This window comes from Eublepharis macularius, chromosome 8, assembly GCF_028583425.1.
Source record: "Eublepharis macularius isolate TG4126 chromosome 8, MPM_Emac_v1.0, whole genome shotgun sequence".
Taxonomy (NCBI): Eukaryota; Metazoa; Chordata; class Lepidosauria; order Squamata; family Eublepharidae; genus Eublepharis; species Eublepharis macularius.
In genome coordinates this window covers 58704447-58724084 of record NC_072797.1, presented here as the reverse complement: position 1 = coordinate 58724084, position 19638 = coordinate 58704447, and the positions used below count along the sequence as shown (strand labels likewise).

Below are 19638 nucleotides of genomic sequence, written 5' to 3'. Positions count from 1 at the left end.
CAAACTTATTTCTTATTGCCTTTCTGTGTTCTGTTTTTATAGAATTTATATTAATAACCATTTATATTTTGATTACTTGCTTCATTAAAAAACTAGGGTGTATTTTCAATAAAGTGAAATAAACTCTAGGCAGGTGTCTGTGTGTTTGATAAAGAGTTGCAAAGCAATATTGAACCCTATATAAATAAATGTACTGATAAACAGGTAGTTCAAGAACTCATCTGTTTGACAGGTCTGAGAACTAATTGCTGAAAGCTTTCCCAGAGAAATGATACATCTTTCTTTTGGCTAGTAGAAGCTTAGTTTCAGACACAGGCAAAAGCTCTTTACACATACTCCCAATTCGGAACTCCCTGCACACCCCAAATTGCCAGTCCAGCCAGCACACTCTTGGATCTTGTTGGCACAAATCTGTGTAGAAAATTGAGAAAAGCAGCACCAGAAATGTTCTCTTGCCACTGTGACAAGAAAATTCAGAAAGAGATGTTAGGGAAAGTAGAGAATGTAACACACCATGTTACCAGCAGAAGCAAACCCTCAGAAACACCCAAAATGAAGCTACAGCATGCTGTTCTGTTAAATATGTGTTGTTCTAATACTAACTTTCCTCATTGCAGAGGTGGGAGGGATGGCCAGTGATGAAGGGTTGCCTCAGCCTGCAGCTTGAGGCTCTCCTGAGCCAGTGAGAGTGGCTGCAGAGAGAGAGGAGAACTTGGGTTTCCCATAATTACCCCTCACTCTCACTTTCAGTCTGAGGCTAAGAGGGATCCGTCTTATATTAAACTATAACGACTGTGTTCGCTTGCAATCATCTTGTGCTTGTAGCTGGGTACTTGCTTTTGGTTTTGTTTTCTGATGTTCCTTCACTGTCTCTGGGATCTGCCTGGCTGCTGTGAATGACTCTGGTTCTGTTGAACTAAGTCGCAACAGTGTCCTTTTCTAAAGTTTAGTATGGGTGGAATGGACATGATTCTCTGGTGTGATGATGGTCCCCTTGCTTCACATTAGTTCTGGGGAGGATTCTATTTCCTTGCTTCAGTTTGGCTCTGTTTAGCTTCACTGGATTGAGCTTGCATTGGGAATGTGTCTCCAGCCATGTGCAACCTTGCCTCTGTGTGTTTGTGCCCTGAGAACTAGCTTGGAAACTTTCCTGTCAAAGGGAACAATGGAGAGTGGCGGGGCAGCTTGCTCAGAAAGCACTTGGTTTTGGGGGAGCATCAGTTTGGTTGTGGGAGGCTTTCTATGTGTTTAGCTTGCATTTGGGAGTGTGTCTTGGCCATGGCAGCCTTGCCTCACTGTGTTTTGGCTTGAGAGCCAACTTTGACTTTTTTTGTGCCATAAGAAACAATGGAGAGTGGCTATGGGCAGTTTGTTCAGGGGCCCATAGAATTGAACCCTGGGGTCCAATCTTCCTGAGACTTGTGGGGGGGAGGTCTGTAGAGGACAGTCAGGAGCATGTTTCCTACACATTTGGTGGAATTTGCTTGAAAAAGCCCCCGCCCCTAACTGTCAGATAGTTTTCCCCATAGGAAATAATGGCTGGATTTTTTTGAGAACCCTGAAACCCAGATACAGATTTCCCAGATAATTTGGGGGTGCAGACCCCTGAAATTAGTTTTTAATGATGATTCCTTCATTGTGCTCTGCATTACAAGGAAGAAGCAAGACATGCATACAAGCATGTAGCTGCAAACAAGCTGGGTTCATGTGCATTTAAACTTAACCATGGTTACATTTGTCTTCTGAAAGCAGCCAATGTCTCTATACAACCCTGAAATTTAGTAAATTATGTAATAAAAGCTTATTGAAATCAACAAGAATTTTGTCAATTACTTTAACGGAGGTCTTTATTCTTCCTCCTGATTAGAAATAAACTTAATTCAATTTTGCTCCTAGACTTCACAAAAGCTCCAGAACACGTATCTCAAAGCAGGTGGTAAGGCTGCACATTTTCTCAACGAATGTGCATGCAAAGAATCCGATCCTGAAAAGGGCACACAGTTGTTTTGTTTGTTCCTCTATGTTGCTCTTTCAGAACAATACTAAGAGCACTTTTCTGGGAGTAATATAGTTCTGAATCAGATTCTGAGTAGACCTCCTTAGGGTTGCTCTTTTTGTGTGTTTACTGTAAGCAAATAACACTATCTTGAAACTTTAAAATAAAATAAATCCAAGACTGCTGATCCAGGCTTCTGTCACAATAAATTCTTTAGTCTTCAAGATGCCACAAAGTTCTGTTGTTTTGTATGCAGCAGACTAACATGACCCTTCTGGAAACTAGTCATGCAGTGGAACTGTTGGTTGAACTGTACTGAGTTACAAAAATAAAAAAATGTATCAGTGGAAATGGATCTTTTGAGTTTTAAAATCAAGTGACAGCCTCTGAACCTTAGATTTACAAATGTTCGTTGTGACTTGGTGTTTAGGTACGTAGGCCAGATCTTGCTTTACCAGATGTATTAAGTGTCTTCATAAACTGTTAATGAAAGCTCATGCCAAAATTAGGTACAACAGGCTGCTTTTTCTGGAGTATATTTTGCAGAGGTACCATAAGTTGGCTTTCTTGTTTTAAATCCAGAAAGAACATCCTTCGATTCTTGGATGCCGAAAGAGATGTCTCAGTGGTCAAAAGCAGCTTCAAGCCAGGAGATGTAATCCACTATGTGCTAGACAGACGCCGCACACTAAACATTTCTCAGGATCTGCACAGCCTTCTTCCTGAAGTTTCACCAATGAAGAACCGTCGTTTTAAGACATGCGCTGTAGTGGGAAATTCTGGCATCCTTCTGGACAGTGGGTGTGGAAAAGAGATTGACAACCATGAGTTTGTCATAAGGTGAGCATTTGTCTTTTTCTCATCAGGTTGTTAGTTCCCCAGTAATGAACAGAAATGCTTTATTTGGTTATTTGGAATTGCTCAGTGATATCATTCACTGTGTGATGCTTAAAGTTAAATATATTTTAATATAAAAAGAACAGAGCCATCTGTATATTGAAAATGAGAACGTGCACAGTTGGAAAATTCAGAGAGATTTTTGATGTTGTTGTAAGTTGGTTTCCTCTTTATGTAAAAAAACCACTTTTCTGATTGAGAGCTGGGACGTAAAAAATGAAAATGTTTTCATTTTCTTGTTCTTGCCAGTAGTCATAGAAGAAAACCACTACTTTTACTTATTATATATGCACTGTATGGGGCAAACTGAAATACATTGGGGATTAGCTAGCTAGCTCCCATTAAGAGAATTGGAAATCGCACATATAAATGCTTATATGCTGCATTGAAAATGTATTCTCAATTCTTGGGCAAATGTATTCACATATTTTATTTTTAATAACTAGCTTGCTTGTTCAAAACAAAAATGCTATACATTGTCAAAGGTCAGCAATAAATTAAAAGGAGTTGCAGGCACTGTTTAATGGGCTATCACTACATGAATGTAAAACAAGTTTTCATTAGAATACAGAGCATTGGGTGCAATCCAGAAACATATTGCCATTACTTTGGTGGGCTATGGATTATACTTGCTGTGCTTTTCTCAGTAGCAGTTCTTTATGTCTTTATATGATATAGGGACATGACCCTGTTAAAGTTAAGCACTTTTAAATCCCATTCATTTCCACAGCATCTGTTCAACTCTTCTACTGAAATATTAAGTTTCCAACCCCAGTCTCTGATTTGGGAGTAAGTCCTGTTTACTTCAATGGGGTTGTATCTGCATACACATTGAATAGGATTCCATAGTTGCAATCTTATACGCACTTATTTGTAGTACATGCTAATGAAATCAGCATCAACTAATGCTGAATTTTCATGAGGTTAAAATTTTGTTGCAGAAATTGTCTTTTGGGCAGGGAGAGGCCACCCATGAATCCCCCTTCACTTTCCAGTGTTTCATATATATTTCATCCCTGTTTGCACACCATTATTTCCTCCTGTGGTTGCATCTTCAGAGCTGTTTATAATTACTCTTACTGCTACTCTTTCAATTTGTCATACTTTTTCAATTTGTCATCAAGAAGGGCCTAGTGAACAAGTTGATGTCATGGTGCAAGTAGCCAATTAGATTTGGCTATGTGACAGCATCAGTGAGGTGAATGATTCTCGTCCATGTACTCACTTTGAATAAAGAAGGTATTCCTTAGCTCAGGCAAGGAGACTGATGCTTCCTGATTTACTTGGTTGTGTAGGTGATTTTGTTGTTTTTCAGTGCTGCATGGTAAGTCTTGTAATGATCCAGCTTTAATATGTTGAGTTATGCATGACTGCCTGGGGATGATTGAATGTGAAGTTATGTATTTGGATAAGTATCCAAATATGAACCTCCCTGTTGGTAGTGCTACGCACACGCACGCGCGCAATACATATATATTATGTCTGTGTTTGGATATGCACCTGGATGTCACTCATCTACATTGCATTATTTTCAATTTCATGCACATTTGGTTGAGTGTCTGAATGAACATTTGTAGAGCCACGTTGTAACAGTTTAATATCTCTACTGCGGGGGGAGTATTATTTTTAAAACTCATGTGGAAACAAAAGAATTTCTTTCTTCTAGAACAACAGTCTACAGAGCTACAGAACAAAGCCACAGAGCTGTATTTAAGATAGCTATTCTCTCCCACAGCTTATCTTTTAACATTTAACCGTCTTCTGACTGGGAGTGTCAGAAGTTATTTATTACAGGTACAGAGTGAGAACCATGTTTCCAGCTAATAATCACCCATGATTTTCTTTAATAAAAATAAATCAATCTTGAAACTGTCAAATCTACACTGATCACAAAGATGCATATTTCAGTTTCATATGTAAAAGAAATGATAAGCATACATGTCATAATCCCCTTATTCCATGTATCTTGCATATAAATGATAAAATAGAATTTTAAGAATCTCACCAAAGTGCCTTCTGAAACATTAGATTGTATCTCTCAGACCTGAGTTACGAGAGATGGAGGTATTGTGGCTATCTAATAGAAACTCAGTGATGTGAAATCCATGTAACCATACCGGCACCTTCTGAGTTGTTCCTTCTTATGGCCTGGATGAGTTTTTCATCAAGCTTAAGCATACTTTCTCATATTATGGAATACATATCACAAAATTTGTACTTGTTCAGAACAAGCTGATGAGATTAGTAGGGGTGTAATTTCAAGCATTTTTTGTAATCTTATTGAAAGGTGTACAGTAAGAACTTGAGCAGAGAAAAACATGCTTTGCAAATATGAAAATAAAACAATTGTTCAAACCTGTTTTCTCCTTGTTCAGTCAATATCTTATTGTCCGACAAAGGTCTGTGACAACATTCTGCCTTCGCTAGTCAACTATGCAGAGTGGATTGGGGGTGAAGACACACTCTGGATTGATTGCTTTGGCAAAATGGACATATTCTCTCCTCCCTCAATACTAACATTTTTTTTGAACAGATTCCTACACTATGGGCTTTTTCCAATGTTTTTTTTTCCCCCAGCGGTTCTGGCCCCATACAGTTTTGATGTATCCACTGAGTTCTGCCCACATGGTCAAAATACCTCAGATCCATCTTCAAATTATTTCCCATACTCTTATACAATGTCAGTATGTTCAGCTTTGCATGAGAAGGCATTGTTGTGCTAGCTAAGGATGCACTCGCCTTATTCAGATTGGGAGAAGCATGTTGCTATTCTTATGATTGGAAGCCTCTGACATATGACCTATTATGATGACCAAAGACTATTGTGATAGCATTTTTTAAAATGTTTTTGTTGTTTTTAACTGGAGCTCAGGCTTCAAGGTAAAGTGTTATATAAATAATAAAATTAAATAAATACATATGCACATCCATAAAATGTATGCATTTCTAAGATCCTGTAGGTTAAGCCCCAGAAATATGTTTGAAGTATTTGAGTCATAAAAAGTAAAAGAGCTTCCCTAAACGCAGACATGCAGTAGGTTGTACCGAAGTCACTCCTGATTGAGTACCACACAAGAACAAGCATTTAGAACTTGACGGCAACAATATTTTATCCGAGTGTTTTCATCTATGGTTACAGTCCTAAGAAAACTTTCCTGGAATAAAGCCCCATTGAATAAACTGGGACTTCTGCTTGTACCTACTCAGGACTGCTCTCTCTATGAACGACTGGATTATGCTTAGTAACTGCATTTGCCTTTTTTTTAAAAAAAAGGTAGTATGTACGTGCTTTCTAATCCAGACTTATTGTCAGATATTTCTGGTAGCTTTTTGGAAATGAAAACCTTCTATTCTCACCCCAGATGATTTTCCGTAGCTGTTCATGTACCATTCTGCTGTGCTTTACTGTCCTCCAAGGCTGGATGGAACTGTAACACTGGCAAGGCAGAGTTCTCCTGTGATACTTTGTAGAGGCTCTGAGTCTCATTTAAACTGTGCTGCAATTTGTGCAAAGAAGCTATGTGTGTTTAGTTTGCATTTGCATGCCAGAGATCCCCAGCCCGTGTAGATCTTGGGCTGGCGTGCTAACTAAGCTCACGTACTGGCTTTTCATAGTTTGCAGCACAGTTGAAATGAGACAGAGGCTGGAGGCGTTCTGTTGCCTTGCCAGCCTCACATTTAATTGGCCTTGGAGTAGATTGGAGAAATACAAGAGAGGAAACACACATTTGCCCACAGCATCCAACCTCAAGGGCAGCACTCGTGTGAAGGTGCCAGTTTTTAAAAAAATATCTGTGAGCATTTCCTGGCAGACAGCCTAGCAGTGACCCCTGCAGCAGTTACATGGGGGCTGCCGGTTATATGAATTGGTCCATTGCTGAAAATTCTGTTGCTTGGGGAACAGTTTGGAACAGATTGGACAGTCACTGGTAGTCATGGCTTAGGTCCAAACGGAATGTGATACTGAATTAGTTTTCTGTTTGGGTTTTTTAAAAATAAAATGAGTTAACGGTATGTTTTATAAGATGGAAGGATGGAGCTTATAAACTCTGTCTGTCTGTCTTTTGTCCCCTTTCACAAAATTACACTCTAGCTGCTTGTTCCCATGTGGAAAAAAAGACAGAAGAACTTGCATCTTTTCTCTTGCAATGGAAAAGTCAGTTGAGCATGGGCTGATTTCTTTAAAGTGGAAATATCACTGGATTAGAAAAGGGTTTAAAGACTACTGAGTCAAATTGCAACCTCTGTGGCTGCATTCTGTATTTAAAACACACATCTCATTTTTCCCATGACTGATATCTGTAGTTTTGCCCTTTGATGTAATATTTCTGTATAAGAAAATCTAATGCTAATTGGATGGGAAACTAATGTACTGTATCTGGAAATGTGATTTAAATGTAATTGCCAATAAATGGGGAACCTTTGACCTAACTTTCTGAAATTTGGTAATAAGGATCTGTCTGGGACGGGTGCAGTTCTTGAAAAATTCACCTAAATTGGATGGGAAACAAAGTTACAGAAATGTGTTTGCCATTGAAACCAACAGAAACAAAAAGCAATAGGATTATTCAGTTAGGGTTGGGGAGGGGGGTTGGATCTTACCTAGGTTTCCACAGGTGCAAGGAGGAAAGGGTAATTTTTGCTGATTTTCAGTGTCCCCTGAAATGCTGCTTCTGGGGCCAAGGGATTGGAGGGGCCCCAAGGAGGGAAGATCGTACAAAAGGGGGGGGGGAATTCTTTCCAATCTTCTTTGCTTATTCTTTGGCTTCTTGGAAGTGCCTCAGAATTAACACAAGACAAGGCAATAATTTGCAACTTTGCCTTGATGTTCTCCCTTCCTAGTACAGGCAAACTTCAAGAAGCCAGGGTTCTGTGCACGTATCACTGCACACTCATGTGGGCACTTGGCCAGAAGGTCAGCAGTGCTGTACTGGAGGAGAGTGGAGAGCTTGCTCAGTTCTCTGACTCACAGTTGCATCTGGGATTACCTGGGACTCTGTAGCAAATAAAAGTTGTGAATTGTACCCTAAAGTTGTAGTCAGTGTCACATGTCTGTTATATGGATATGAAGTTTCAGTATTTCAGGATTATCCTTAAGTGTGTCCTTCAGGTGGATCAGTCTGTCCACAGAAATGCTCTGGTGGATCCAAGCCAGAAACCAGACAGACAGACAATTTGATGGGGATGGAAAAGATGAGCATACTAATAAGATGGGAACTTTGCAAAATAGGATTCTACAAATAAGAATATTTCGTAGTTTTGAAGTGATTAGATGCTCCTTTAAAAAAGTTAATGGGTTGCTTTCCATCCAATGTGAAACAATAAGTCCAGGCAGGTTTGGAATCTTGTTCAGAGGCTAGGGGGCAGGGCAGGTGAGTCTTTTATTTACAGGAGGGGAAGCAGCATTGTGGTGAGCTTTTTCTGCATGGCTCAAACTAGCTACCTTGCTCTCTCCTTACCCCCCAAATTTACATATATTCCTCTGCTTATTTTTTCATGCCCTTACCATCTACTGGCTAGATGTGCAGCTTCTCCAAAGGAAACAGTCTGAAATCTATGTTTAAGCATCATTCATGCAACTAGGAACTGAGAATGTGAGTTCTGATTTTTTCTTTCTGTTTGCAAAACAATCGATTCCAGCATGCTGAAGTCACTGCTGCTGTTTTAGTAAAGGATTCATGTTTTAGGAGCAGATACTTGACAAAGATAAAAGTCACTTTCCTGAGATAGCCCACAGTTCTCGATGTGCAGAATGAGCAGCATTGTATCTGTGGTGTGTATTTCACTCCTGGGAAAGTGTGGATTCTCACCTGTTAATGCAGCCTTGAAAGGTGAAAGCATTAATTTTCCTAGCTCTTGATTGATTTGGAAGCTACTTCTAGCATTAACACAAGGGCCTGCCTAGATGAGACATGATGGGAAGGCCCTCATTTCACACTGGCTGACTGTTCTTTGGTTGTCAGTGGGGAAGAAATTTTGTTTGGTTGTCAGCGGGAAAGAAATGTGTGTTTTCACTCAGTTTCAAATCCAATTTGTCACACGAGATCTTTGTGCAAAAGGTAAACAAGTCAGTGCATATACAGAACAGGTAGGATTAGCTGAATAAGATGTTTCAGTTCTCCTCCTCCAGACCTTTTTTGCAGCCTTTTCCTGATATTGCAAATGGCAGCTTCTTTGAACTGTTTCTTCTGACAGTTACAGCAGAGCTGTTTTTTAAAAAAAAGATTTCCCACTGAGTGTCATAAAATGTTAAGCAGAATTTCCATTTGTGGCTGAACTCTATAAATTCTACTACAAAAGGCATAATGAAACAGAGAAACTAGTTATTTGAATGGCAACGGGAACTGAGTTCTTGAGAAACCACAAAACAAAATAGAACTCCTGATTAGAATTATTACCACATTCATGCTGGCTGCAGATATCCTAGGGAAAACTTCTGTAAAATCTCAGTTTCATCTTTTTGCTCTGCTCTGACTACTTCTGCATAATATAGTGCATTTCAGCCCACTTCATAATTTTTGCTGAGTTTTGCAATCCAAACCAGGTTCCATTGCAATTGTTATACAAAAAGTATTTTTAAAAAGTTGTATACACATCAGTTCTTTTTCTTTGTGTTTTCCCAGCATGAAGTTACTCCTCTTTTGAACCATTGCTCATCCTACTAGCTCAATAGGGTCTAAGATATCTAAGATAAGCAGAACAGTGAATCTAAGATAAGCAGAACAGTGGTGGGTTTTTTTGTATTGGTTGATGAACAATAAAAAAGGCAGCAATTAGCTCAGGGGAAGCATAATACTAAACCCTGGTTTACAAGACTTGGACTCATGCATCCTTCCCTTCTCCATATATGCTCTTTGATTCCTTCCCTCTCTTCTTGATTTGCAGAAAGAAATAGTTTGTCTGCATATCATGACTGCAGGCCATGGAGATTGGAGGTTATATACAGGTGCTGCTAAAAGATGGTGCCTATGGCACAGCATCTAGAAGAGACATGCCTGTCATAAGCTCATGTGCCTCTTCATCACATTGTGAGTCTCCTCTTCCGTACCAGTGAATACCCCTGTAAAGCTATAGAGCCCTATTCCATCAAGGGTTAACATGTCAACTAACAGTTCATTCCATCTCAGTCCTGCCAACAAGGCACACCTGGGCTGAGACGTTCTTGCTTCCAGTTATCTTGTCAAGTTATCTAATCAATTTCAGATTTGGGGAGGCGAAGAAATAAGCAATGACATGATAGGTCTGGAAGGTTCCCAGAAGCTGGACACTCCATTAGGTAACACTGGTCAGGAGGAAGAACAACCAGAAAGTTATAATTGGCCAAGGGTCCCATCTTTGGTGTGTTTTGGTGCTATGATGCTTCGGCATTCTACATGTATTTTTGATTCTGGTTGGTGAGGCCTTGTGCTGTGGCCTAGGGATTTGTGTTCAGAGCACTTTCTGTAACTCTACCAAGAAGCAGAGGAGTTAGCCGTGTTAGTCTGTGGTAGCAAAATCAAAAAGAGTCCAGTAGCACCTTTAAGACTAACCAATTTTATTGTAGCATAAGCTTTCGAGAATCAAGTTCTCTTCGTCAGATGCATGGTACAGAAACTGGTCAAATATAGAAGAGGTTATATGCTACTGGCCAGGAAGCCCTGTGGCTGTTTGACTGACAGTGAAATCCTAAGCAGAGTTACTGTAGTCAAAACCCATTTAAATAGACTGTAATAACTCTTCTTAGGATTATACTGTAGCTGTATGCTTGGAGTGGATTTCTAGCTCAGCTCCAGGTACTATCTGTAATAGCTAGACTAGACAAATAGCTTTGTTATTTTCATTTCTTCAGATCTGCTGAAACTTGTAGTTATTTTATTTTAACGGTTTAATTTATTCAATAAAATTTATATTTTCATACAGAAATCTGTTACTTTTGAGTAAGACCATCTTGGAACCCGATAGAAGTTGTCAGGCACCTTTGCCAGAGTTTATAAGGGAGAAAAGGGTTCTTCTGGCTTCCAGGTACAGGGAGGCAGAAGAATGACAACTTCCCTTGACCCCTTAGCAGCGCCTAAGCTCCAAGAGGGGCAAGGGAGTTGTCATCGTTCTTCTGACTCTCCGTACCTGGAAGCCAGAAGAACCCCTTTTCTCCCTTATAAACCCTGGCAAAGTTGCCCAACAACCTTTACCGGGTTCCAAGGTAGTCTTACTCAAACGTAACAGATTTCTGTTTGAAAATATAAACTTTATTGGGACAAGGGAATGTCACAACCCCCATGACAAATGCTTGTAAACATTAGAAAAAAACAAAACACTGTTTGCAAATATTGGCTGGTTCAGTGTACACCTTTAACAGGAGATGATAGTGTGTTCTTCTTGGTCTTTTGCTGTCCCTCCTTTGGGAAAGTATTTGAGTAGGCTGCAAGGTAGGTTTCTCAGAAGCTGTAATGGGCTAAAGCCTAGTTCTTACTGAGGTGGTAACATTATGTCTGCCCTGTACAACTTCAGACTTCAAGTGTGAGCTCACATGTTTTAATGCTCCTCTGCACTACCAATTAAATATCTCCTCTGCATAGGAAAGAAGCATATCAACAAGAAGCCTTATAGCTTAGCCTTCTTCCTAAAATGCTAGCTTTCTGTGGTTGGATTTCTAAAAACACTGCCCCAGGAGTATGCTCCAATATATAAAACAGGGTATTTCTGAATAGATCTGCTTGGAATTGCTCCCTTAATGCAGGAATCTTTTTTCATGGGAAAGCATTTTGTTATAGGAACTCCTTCCAGTAGGCAGAAGTGGTCCATGGTACAGAGATGGGTTTGTCACCTCAGCGAGAAGTGGTCCTTTGTTGCTATTGTTTTCTGGCTCACCATCTGACCACATTTCAAGTTCTTCCATAAAAACAGTATTAGACCATGTTTCTATGATGAAGGAATCAGTGGAATTGCAGTCTTTTACAGGATGTGATGAATCACTGATATTTGCCTCGGTGTTCATATTTATAGTCCTGCACCTGCTTCCTCAAATCAATATGCCAACAGGAGAATGACACTCATTTCAGATATGTGCTCATATGAACAGGTTCAGTCAATGGAATGGTCTATGTTGCAGATGGCTGAAATGCTTTCAGCAGTGTCTATAAGAAGAAATACTTTGTGAAATCTCCAGGGCAGTTTTTAGATTATCATGATTGACTGGGTTTTGAAAGTTTTTTGGAAGTTAACAATTTAGGGTGGGGGAAAAAGTATCTCCCATTAAGTAACCTTCATCCTCCATTATTTGCAAAATATAGGGATTAGAATTACTTCAGAAATGCAAAGGGAAAATACAGACTACTTTAATTTCTGAAACTTCCAATATTTCCTGTGATCTCGCTTTATTAGATGCTTCGTCCTGCGCTGAGATCTTGCATGGGTGTAATCAGCAGTTTACACAGATGGCTTCTCATGGTGAGCATGAGGTGCACCCATGAAGCCACATGCCTTTCTGTGGAATCAGTCACAAGTAGAGGTGGGCATGGTCCAGAAAATGGACCTAATTTTGACACAGTCTGGCCCGGTTCATAGTTCACGAACACTTGATTCATGGGACTACCAATGTACGGGGTTTTTTAGATTTCAGATTTTTCTGCAAACTTGGGGCATGTTTCAGGTGTGTAGGAAGATCTGTTTTGTCTATTTATGGCTCCAGTTTCCAGATTTAAGTATCGACAGATCAGGACCGCTTGGCTATTAGTATATAAGGTGTGCTAATTCATTTTATACCACAAAGTACTCAACAACCAGGTATTTCTTGTCTTTGAAAGGCACATCAACAGATCTCTCTCCCTCTCTGTGATAGTGATGGTGAGAAATAAAGCAGACTAGAAATATCCTAAGAAACCATATTATCGTCTCTGATGGCTATTTGGAGAATAACTGGGTGATAGGCGTGGAAATAATATTAAAAAATGGATGTGGACAACAGGTTACTTAAAAGAATTGTAGAAGTATAAGACCTGGAGACATGTAATACTGATTGGCTGGCTAGGTGATTTGAGCTTATTGGCTCTGTGCAGCCCTGTGAAGGCTACTGAGAGCTGCCTGGGTCCCAAAGAGATGGAGGCACACCACAACCTGCAAAGAGGGGCCCCAGGTAAGTCTGGGCCCAGGGCTTATCTTATATGGGAAAGGAAATTCCATACACACAGGAGGATTGTCCAAGCAGTCATTGTTTCCCTTTTCATACAGTGCAGTGGGCAGCAGCTTCATGTGCAGAGCTTTTATCTCATCCAATACGTAAAACTGTGGAATGGACCTTTATTTATTGTGCATAATTATTTAGGCAGTGCTACATTATGGACTGAAATACCAGTCATGAAATGAATCCTTTGGTTAGTCCTTAGGGCTTCTGTATGTATCCCAATAGCAGGTAACTGCCAAACTGGGTGTATGAGCACTGTCCTGATGTGAAGTGCACTACTGTATTATCTTGCAGCGTGATCATAGTGTTACTCTTTGGAAGTCACTTATATTCACTTAACTGGAACTTAATTTCCAAGTAGTGTGCTTTAAGTTTGGCAATATGTTCCCTAAGAAGTGAAGCTGATCGCAACAGAGCAGGAGCATAGAGAAGGGGTCACTGAGGGAGGTGGAGGGGAGATAGCTGTGAATTTCCTGCATTGTGCAGGGGCTGGACTAGATGACACTTGGGGTACCTTCCAGCTCTATGTTTCTAATGTTACTTCAGTGTATAGTTTTAAGAGGTTAGGTCTGGTTGAGTTCAGTAGGATTAAAAATGCTTCTGGATTACACTCAATACTGTTCAGAATGTTAGATGTGTTGCTCAGTGCTGTGCTGTGTTAAACTATGCTGGATGTCCCTTTTATTGTTGTTGGGTTATTTGTCTGTTTGCTCACTTGCTTTTAAACAGCGTGGAGTGTTCATTTTCAGCCTTTACATCATGTGTGCCTTTTTAAGTGAATGTTTCATATTTATTTTTATTTGTCCATTAATCTCTTCCTATTCAGGTGCAATCTTGCTCCTGTGGTGGAGTTTGCTGCAGATGTGGGAACTAAATCAGATTTTATTACCATGAACCCATCAGTTGTACAAAGAGCATTTGGAGGTTTTCGGAATGAGAGCGACAGAGAAAAATTTGTGCATAGACTATCCATGCTGAATGACAGTGTCCTTTGGATCCCAGCTTTCATGGTCAAAGGCGGAGAGAAGCATGTGGAGTGGGTTAATGCATTAATCCTTAAGAATAAATTGAAAGTGCGAACTGCCTATCCATCACTGAGACTTATTCATGCTGTCAGAGGGTAAGTGTCTGGAAAAGACTGGTCTGTCCTTGGCACAATAGAACTCATAACTAAAATTTCCACTAGACAGAAAGAATAGCTCTAAAAGGTTTATGATAATTCTATTCTAGTCATAATGGATTGTACTTTTGACAAAGTCACGCTTGTTTGGTCAAAAATGTTTCCCACTCATTTAGTCCATTCAAAGGCAAACAGTGAGAATTATTTAATTTGATGACCTTTCTTTCCTCTCTGTATAAATAAAAAGATGTAGATGTTTAGGAGAAATGTTCAGAAAAGCTTTCACTTGCTGTAGAACTAACCAAACATTTCACTAGCAGAGTACTAGCAGCATTTATGCCATATGTTGAACCATAAAGAACTTGGGTTTCTTTTTTGGCAGGCAGGTTGATCTGGGCTGATTATCACAAAAGAAGGATTGTATTAATTTATGGATTCCCTACCACTTCTTGTTTTTTTAAAAAAGCTGCAAGAAAGCCAATATTCTGTCAATTTAGTAAGTGCTTTTACTGTTTTCAAATGTTTAATCATGTTCTAGAGTTTTAAATCCAACTTTTGCCTTATTCACTTATCTATGAGTAGAAAAAAAATGTTGTTCCATAGGGCAATATACATTACTCTGTAGCATTCTCACATTGGTCAGCAGTGGTTGGTTCTGTGAATATAGGTGCTTGCTTATTTGTGCTTTGGTGATTGCTCTATGAAACAGAAGGAAGTCAGTTGGATATAGAAGTAGTTTTTGTTGCAAAAAACTTGTACTGTTGCATTAACAAACCAAAATTGAACAATTATGGCTTGTTCTACTGATTAGAAAAAACTATCCCTGAACATCTGCATACTATACAACTATGACATATAAAGACAGCAACGTCATTCAATTCTTAATTCTACTGGGGTACATCTGTCAGGAGCTATTTTTGTTAACTGCATTAGGAAAACACTACTTCTGCAGTGGTGCAATGGAGAAACAACCAAGTATGGTGTCAGACTGCAAGAATCTGCTGGTGCTGACTGGAAAGATATTTGTGGTTGATACTAGAAATAGGGAACTCATTGCAGGTGACCATTTTGGAGTAATATGGTAATTTTGACTACAGCTGTGTTTTATGTGCTTCCCTTTGTGTTCGGTGGAAAGTATGACAGTTCTTAGAGTATGGCAATACGAATCGGGTACTTTAAAAAGTTAAATTTTTAAAAAGAAAATGTATAGAGCACTATGTAGTTGAGAAAATGTAAAGGCTTAATTTTTTAATGCACTTACATTAATAAAAATAACTATCCTATTCTCCCCAAATAGTCTGCTTTTCTAAAATGTTAAATAAAATTGTAATCTCCATATCTGATCTGCATAACTGCTGTAGCAATCTTCAGTCATAGCTTAAAGTACAAAATCTTCAGATAATAATCCTGAGTGATTGTAGCTTTAAAGAAAGTTAAAAAACCTGACTCTGTCTCATGTAGGGCCCAATAAAAAAAATTGCAGTATGGGGAGAATGGACATCACCTCGAATGTCTATTTAAAGATGGTCTCATTGTGATCACCAAGTATGCCTCCCACAAAGAAAGAGGGTTAAGTTACATGGCCAAAAAACTACCAATTCATTTATTACTTGTTCCCCTTAATGGGAGGTGCATGGCTTTGTCACTCTATCCAATTGACCAGTCAAATATTGTCACTTTTGTTAATTGGATGGTGATTTATCTGACCACAGCCAGATATTCCCTGAAGTAGCAAGGCCACTGTGTAAATGGCAGCTTTTTTTTGCTTTCATTATGGTGTCATTTGTTAGCAAGGGTGGGTGAGGGCTATGCTTCTTCTAGCAGCCACATAACTGTAGCGGCAGACATGCCTGCTGACTACTTGGTCTTTCATATCCATTTTTCTTTTTATACTTGGCTTTTCCTTTCCTTTCCTTTCCTTTCCTTTTTTATTTTTTATTTTTATCTTCTGGCCCAGGATAAAAACAAGCAAACAAAAATCTCTAAAACTGTTAAGTGAATTGTTCAATGTTAAATGTTATTCAGAATTTATTACAATATTTTAAAAAGAAGTTAATCATTTTATTTTATAGTAATAGCTAATACATTAGCTCAGGATACCTGGAGTCTCTTGGAGATAAGCTGGCTACAAATGTTTTAAATCAAATATTTTTGTAATTAGCGTAAATATTAAAATGTGGATGATTAAAGCATCTTTTTTTTTTGTTCTCGTAAGGGGGAATATTTTTAAAACCCTTGACTGATAGTTGGTGATATTTGACTGGTCAAATGACCAATGCTGTGAGGGCAGAAGCGGGCACATCTGGACAGAGAGATTCACAGGGGATTTACATGCAATCCAATGGGCTTAGACTCTGTTTAGGATTTCACTGTTAGTGTCTGAATAGGTACGGTGTTCTGTTCTGCTTCATTCTAAATTCAGCCCAGTATGAATTTTGTACTTCAGAGCAAGTACTTTGATAATAATCCCACTCTTCAACAGGGAGAGTGATATTGTTCTCCTCTGTAGCTTTGGCTGCTATTGAGCACAGCGTGATTCTGAAAACAGAAGTCCATAAGTTACTGTCTAATAAGCAAATTATGGTAAATTAAGGTTTTAGTTGAAGAATAAAAAAGAACACAAAAGGAAACTGGAAATTGCTGGTAGCTATACAAGAAAAAAATAAGGAAGCATAATGTACCCACAGAGACCTACCTTTTCAACTACAAAAGGGGTGGGGAGTTGGGAAACAGCATCTCATGATGTGTTCCAGTAGATACACCAATTGTTGGTGGCAACATGAAAAATAAATGCAATGCACATCATTGAAATATAGAGAAAAAGCTGATTGGCTAAAGCTTTGGATTTAAAGCAACAAGTGTTGTGTATATATCAGACCACACACAGCCACTTCCAGTTTGTGGATAGTCCTGAATACCAGAGATGGAGTGTCCAGACAAAACTAGATTTCTTTGGTTATTAGCTATGCTTTCCCCAAATCATCCCATGGCTAAAGCTAGTGGTCAAGCTGTGGGGAACTGTCTCAGAGTCTCTTTACATGAGACCTCTTACACGAGGATGCTCAAGTGAGGGGAGACACAATGCTAGCCAGGAAGTGTAGTTTTAAAAGACAGAGCTGGCAGAGATTGCTCCTCAGGAGGTTTGTTAATTTACCTGCCTCCCTGAAGGGAAGGTGAAATTGACAGAGCCTTTGGGGAGGCCAAGATGAAATTAACAAATCCTTTGAGGAGTAATCTCTGCCAGCTCTGTCTTTTTAAGCTACCCTCCTGTAGAGTGGTGAAATTGACAGAACCTTCAGCTCTGTCTTTTTAAACTACGCTTCTGGGCTAACATTGTGTCTCCCTACACTTGAGCATCCTTGTGTAAGAAGTCTCGTGTAGAGAGACTCTGAGTCATCAAGGCCAAAAGCCAGTTCAGGGAAGAAAGCATTGGTTATATAGTAATGTTATCTAAGAAGAACCACAGACAGAGCAGAACTGTTCTCATATGCTGCCTCCAGGGTTTGGGGGATCCACAGGAATAGTGTTGTGGTTAGTGTTGGGGTCTGCAAGAAGAAATGGTAGAATCATGACCTTCCACCACTGACCAAATTATCTTCTTGATAGCAGAAAACAGCCATCAGGTCTAAGTCATTAATAGTATTGGCATATCTATAGTATTTACCCATGTTGGCTTTACATACATTATCTTGTTGTGAGGATTACAGTAGCCCTGTAAAGTAGATTTTATTATGGTAATACAAACCTCTTTTACAGGGCTATTGTAAGGATTCCAAGATGTAAAGTACTTTGAACACTTGAAAGTACTATACATATTATTATAGGTTTATTTTTATTTACATCATTTATAGGCCTCCTTTGTCACTGAGATCTTACTTTTATGTACAGCACATGCACATACTTCAGAACACTCACATGTCAAGCTATATCCATCAACATCATTTTCAGAGTGATGTGGGAGAGTTCTGGAGCGGGGATGGGGGGTGGCTTGTAACCCTAAAGAAGACCATTCCACATAGTGGGGGTGTGATAGACAGGACAGGTTCCAGTTCTGCCTCTCTTGGGAAACAGCTGGAGGAATGCTGGGTAAGAGACAGTTGAAAGATTCAGTTATGGTAGTTATTGAGAGGAGAAGGCTTTGAGGCTGCTAAGGAAAGGCAGCAGGTACATCATAACTATTCTCTGTTTACTCACAACATATCTATATGTTTTAAAATATTCAGTCCAGTGTTATATGTTATAAATAAAATTAATTCCTGTTTTTGTTTTAACCTGGTCTGGCTTGAAGTTGTTGGATGAGGGGAAATAAGACACACAGAAGCCTCAACTGCTCTGGTCACTACAAATGGGCCAAATTTAAATAAATGGTGACAGCGTATTAAGGGGGGGGGACTCCGAGTTCCCTTTCCCCAATAGCCCTGGGCAGTAACTGGGTGAGAGGAAGTAAACAGAGGGAATGGGTTGCCTGTCTGGTGGAGTGTATGGGAAGAGGAGAGGGGGGCCCCAGTGTGGATTTGGGTCAGGGCTCTCAGCCTGGAAAATAAACATTAAATAGGTGGCAGGTTGGAACTGCCCTTAACTGCCTGTGAAGCCCTAGCCCTGTGAAGGGAGGTTTCTGGCGGTTGACAGTGTGTAAGGGGTCAGGGGGGAGGGGCGGCAATACAGAGAGTGTGGCTGCTTCCACACACGTTGGATAATCCACTTTCAATACTCTTTAGTGAATGTTTGAAACTGATTTTCCATGTGTGGAACAAAAAATCCACTTCCAAAGGATTGTGAAAGTGCATTGAAAGTACATTATTCAACGTGTGTGGAAATGGCCTATATGTGTACAGGCAATTGGTGATTTTGCCCATTTGCAGGATGGCTCAGATAAGCAAAACTGTCTTCGTGGAACATAGTGGGAGAGGCAGTCACATAGATATGAGGGACCAGGTCACGAAGGGTTTTGTGTATGAGGGCCAGTACCTTAGATGGAATCCAATAGCTGATGGGCAGCCACTGGAGTGACTGCAAAATGGGAGTAATATGCAAGCTCCACTGAGCTCCTGGTCATAACAGAGCTGCAGCATTCTGCACCAGCTGGAGTTGACTGAGAAGAGATCTATGTAGAGTGCATTGCAGTAGTTTAGTCTCAGTGTTGCTGTAGATTGCATCTAGGTGGCCAGATTGGCCATGTCAAGGTAGCGGGCCATCTTCCAGCCTTGATTGAGTTGGTAGAATGCAATCTTTGCAGCTGCATTAATTTGTTCCTAAGTAGCAATGCCTGTACACATGCATTCTCTGTAGTGGCCCCACCTTATGGAACAGCCTACCTGAAGAGGTGAGGAAAGTTCTCACTCGCCTGTATTTCTGCAAACTGCGCAAAACCAAATTATTCAAGAGGGATTTCTTACACAAGTAATAGTGTACAATGAGGAAATGGCTCAAAGAGATGCTTCAATAAAGAGATAGGGATTGTAGGCT

General features: G+C 39.7%; 1 protein-coding gene across 1 annotated transcript in view; it reads left to right on the top strand.

Moving 5' to 3' along the window:
- ST8SIA4 (ST8 alpha-N-acetyl-neuraminide alpha-2,8-sialyltransferase 4) overlaps positions 1-19638 on the top strand; it is a 96514-nt gene that overhangs the window by 35707 nt on the left and 41169 nt on the right. The window contains exons 3-4 of the mRNA XM_054987134.1: positions 2579-2836; positions 13879-14172. Coding sequence (XP_054843109.1) covers positions 2579-2836; positions 13879-14172 — 552 coding nt within the window. The remainder of the gene's footprint in view (positions 1-2578; positions 2837-13878; positions 14173-19638) is intronic.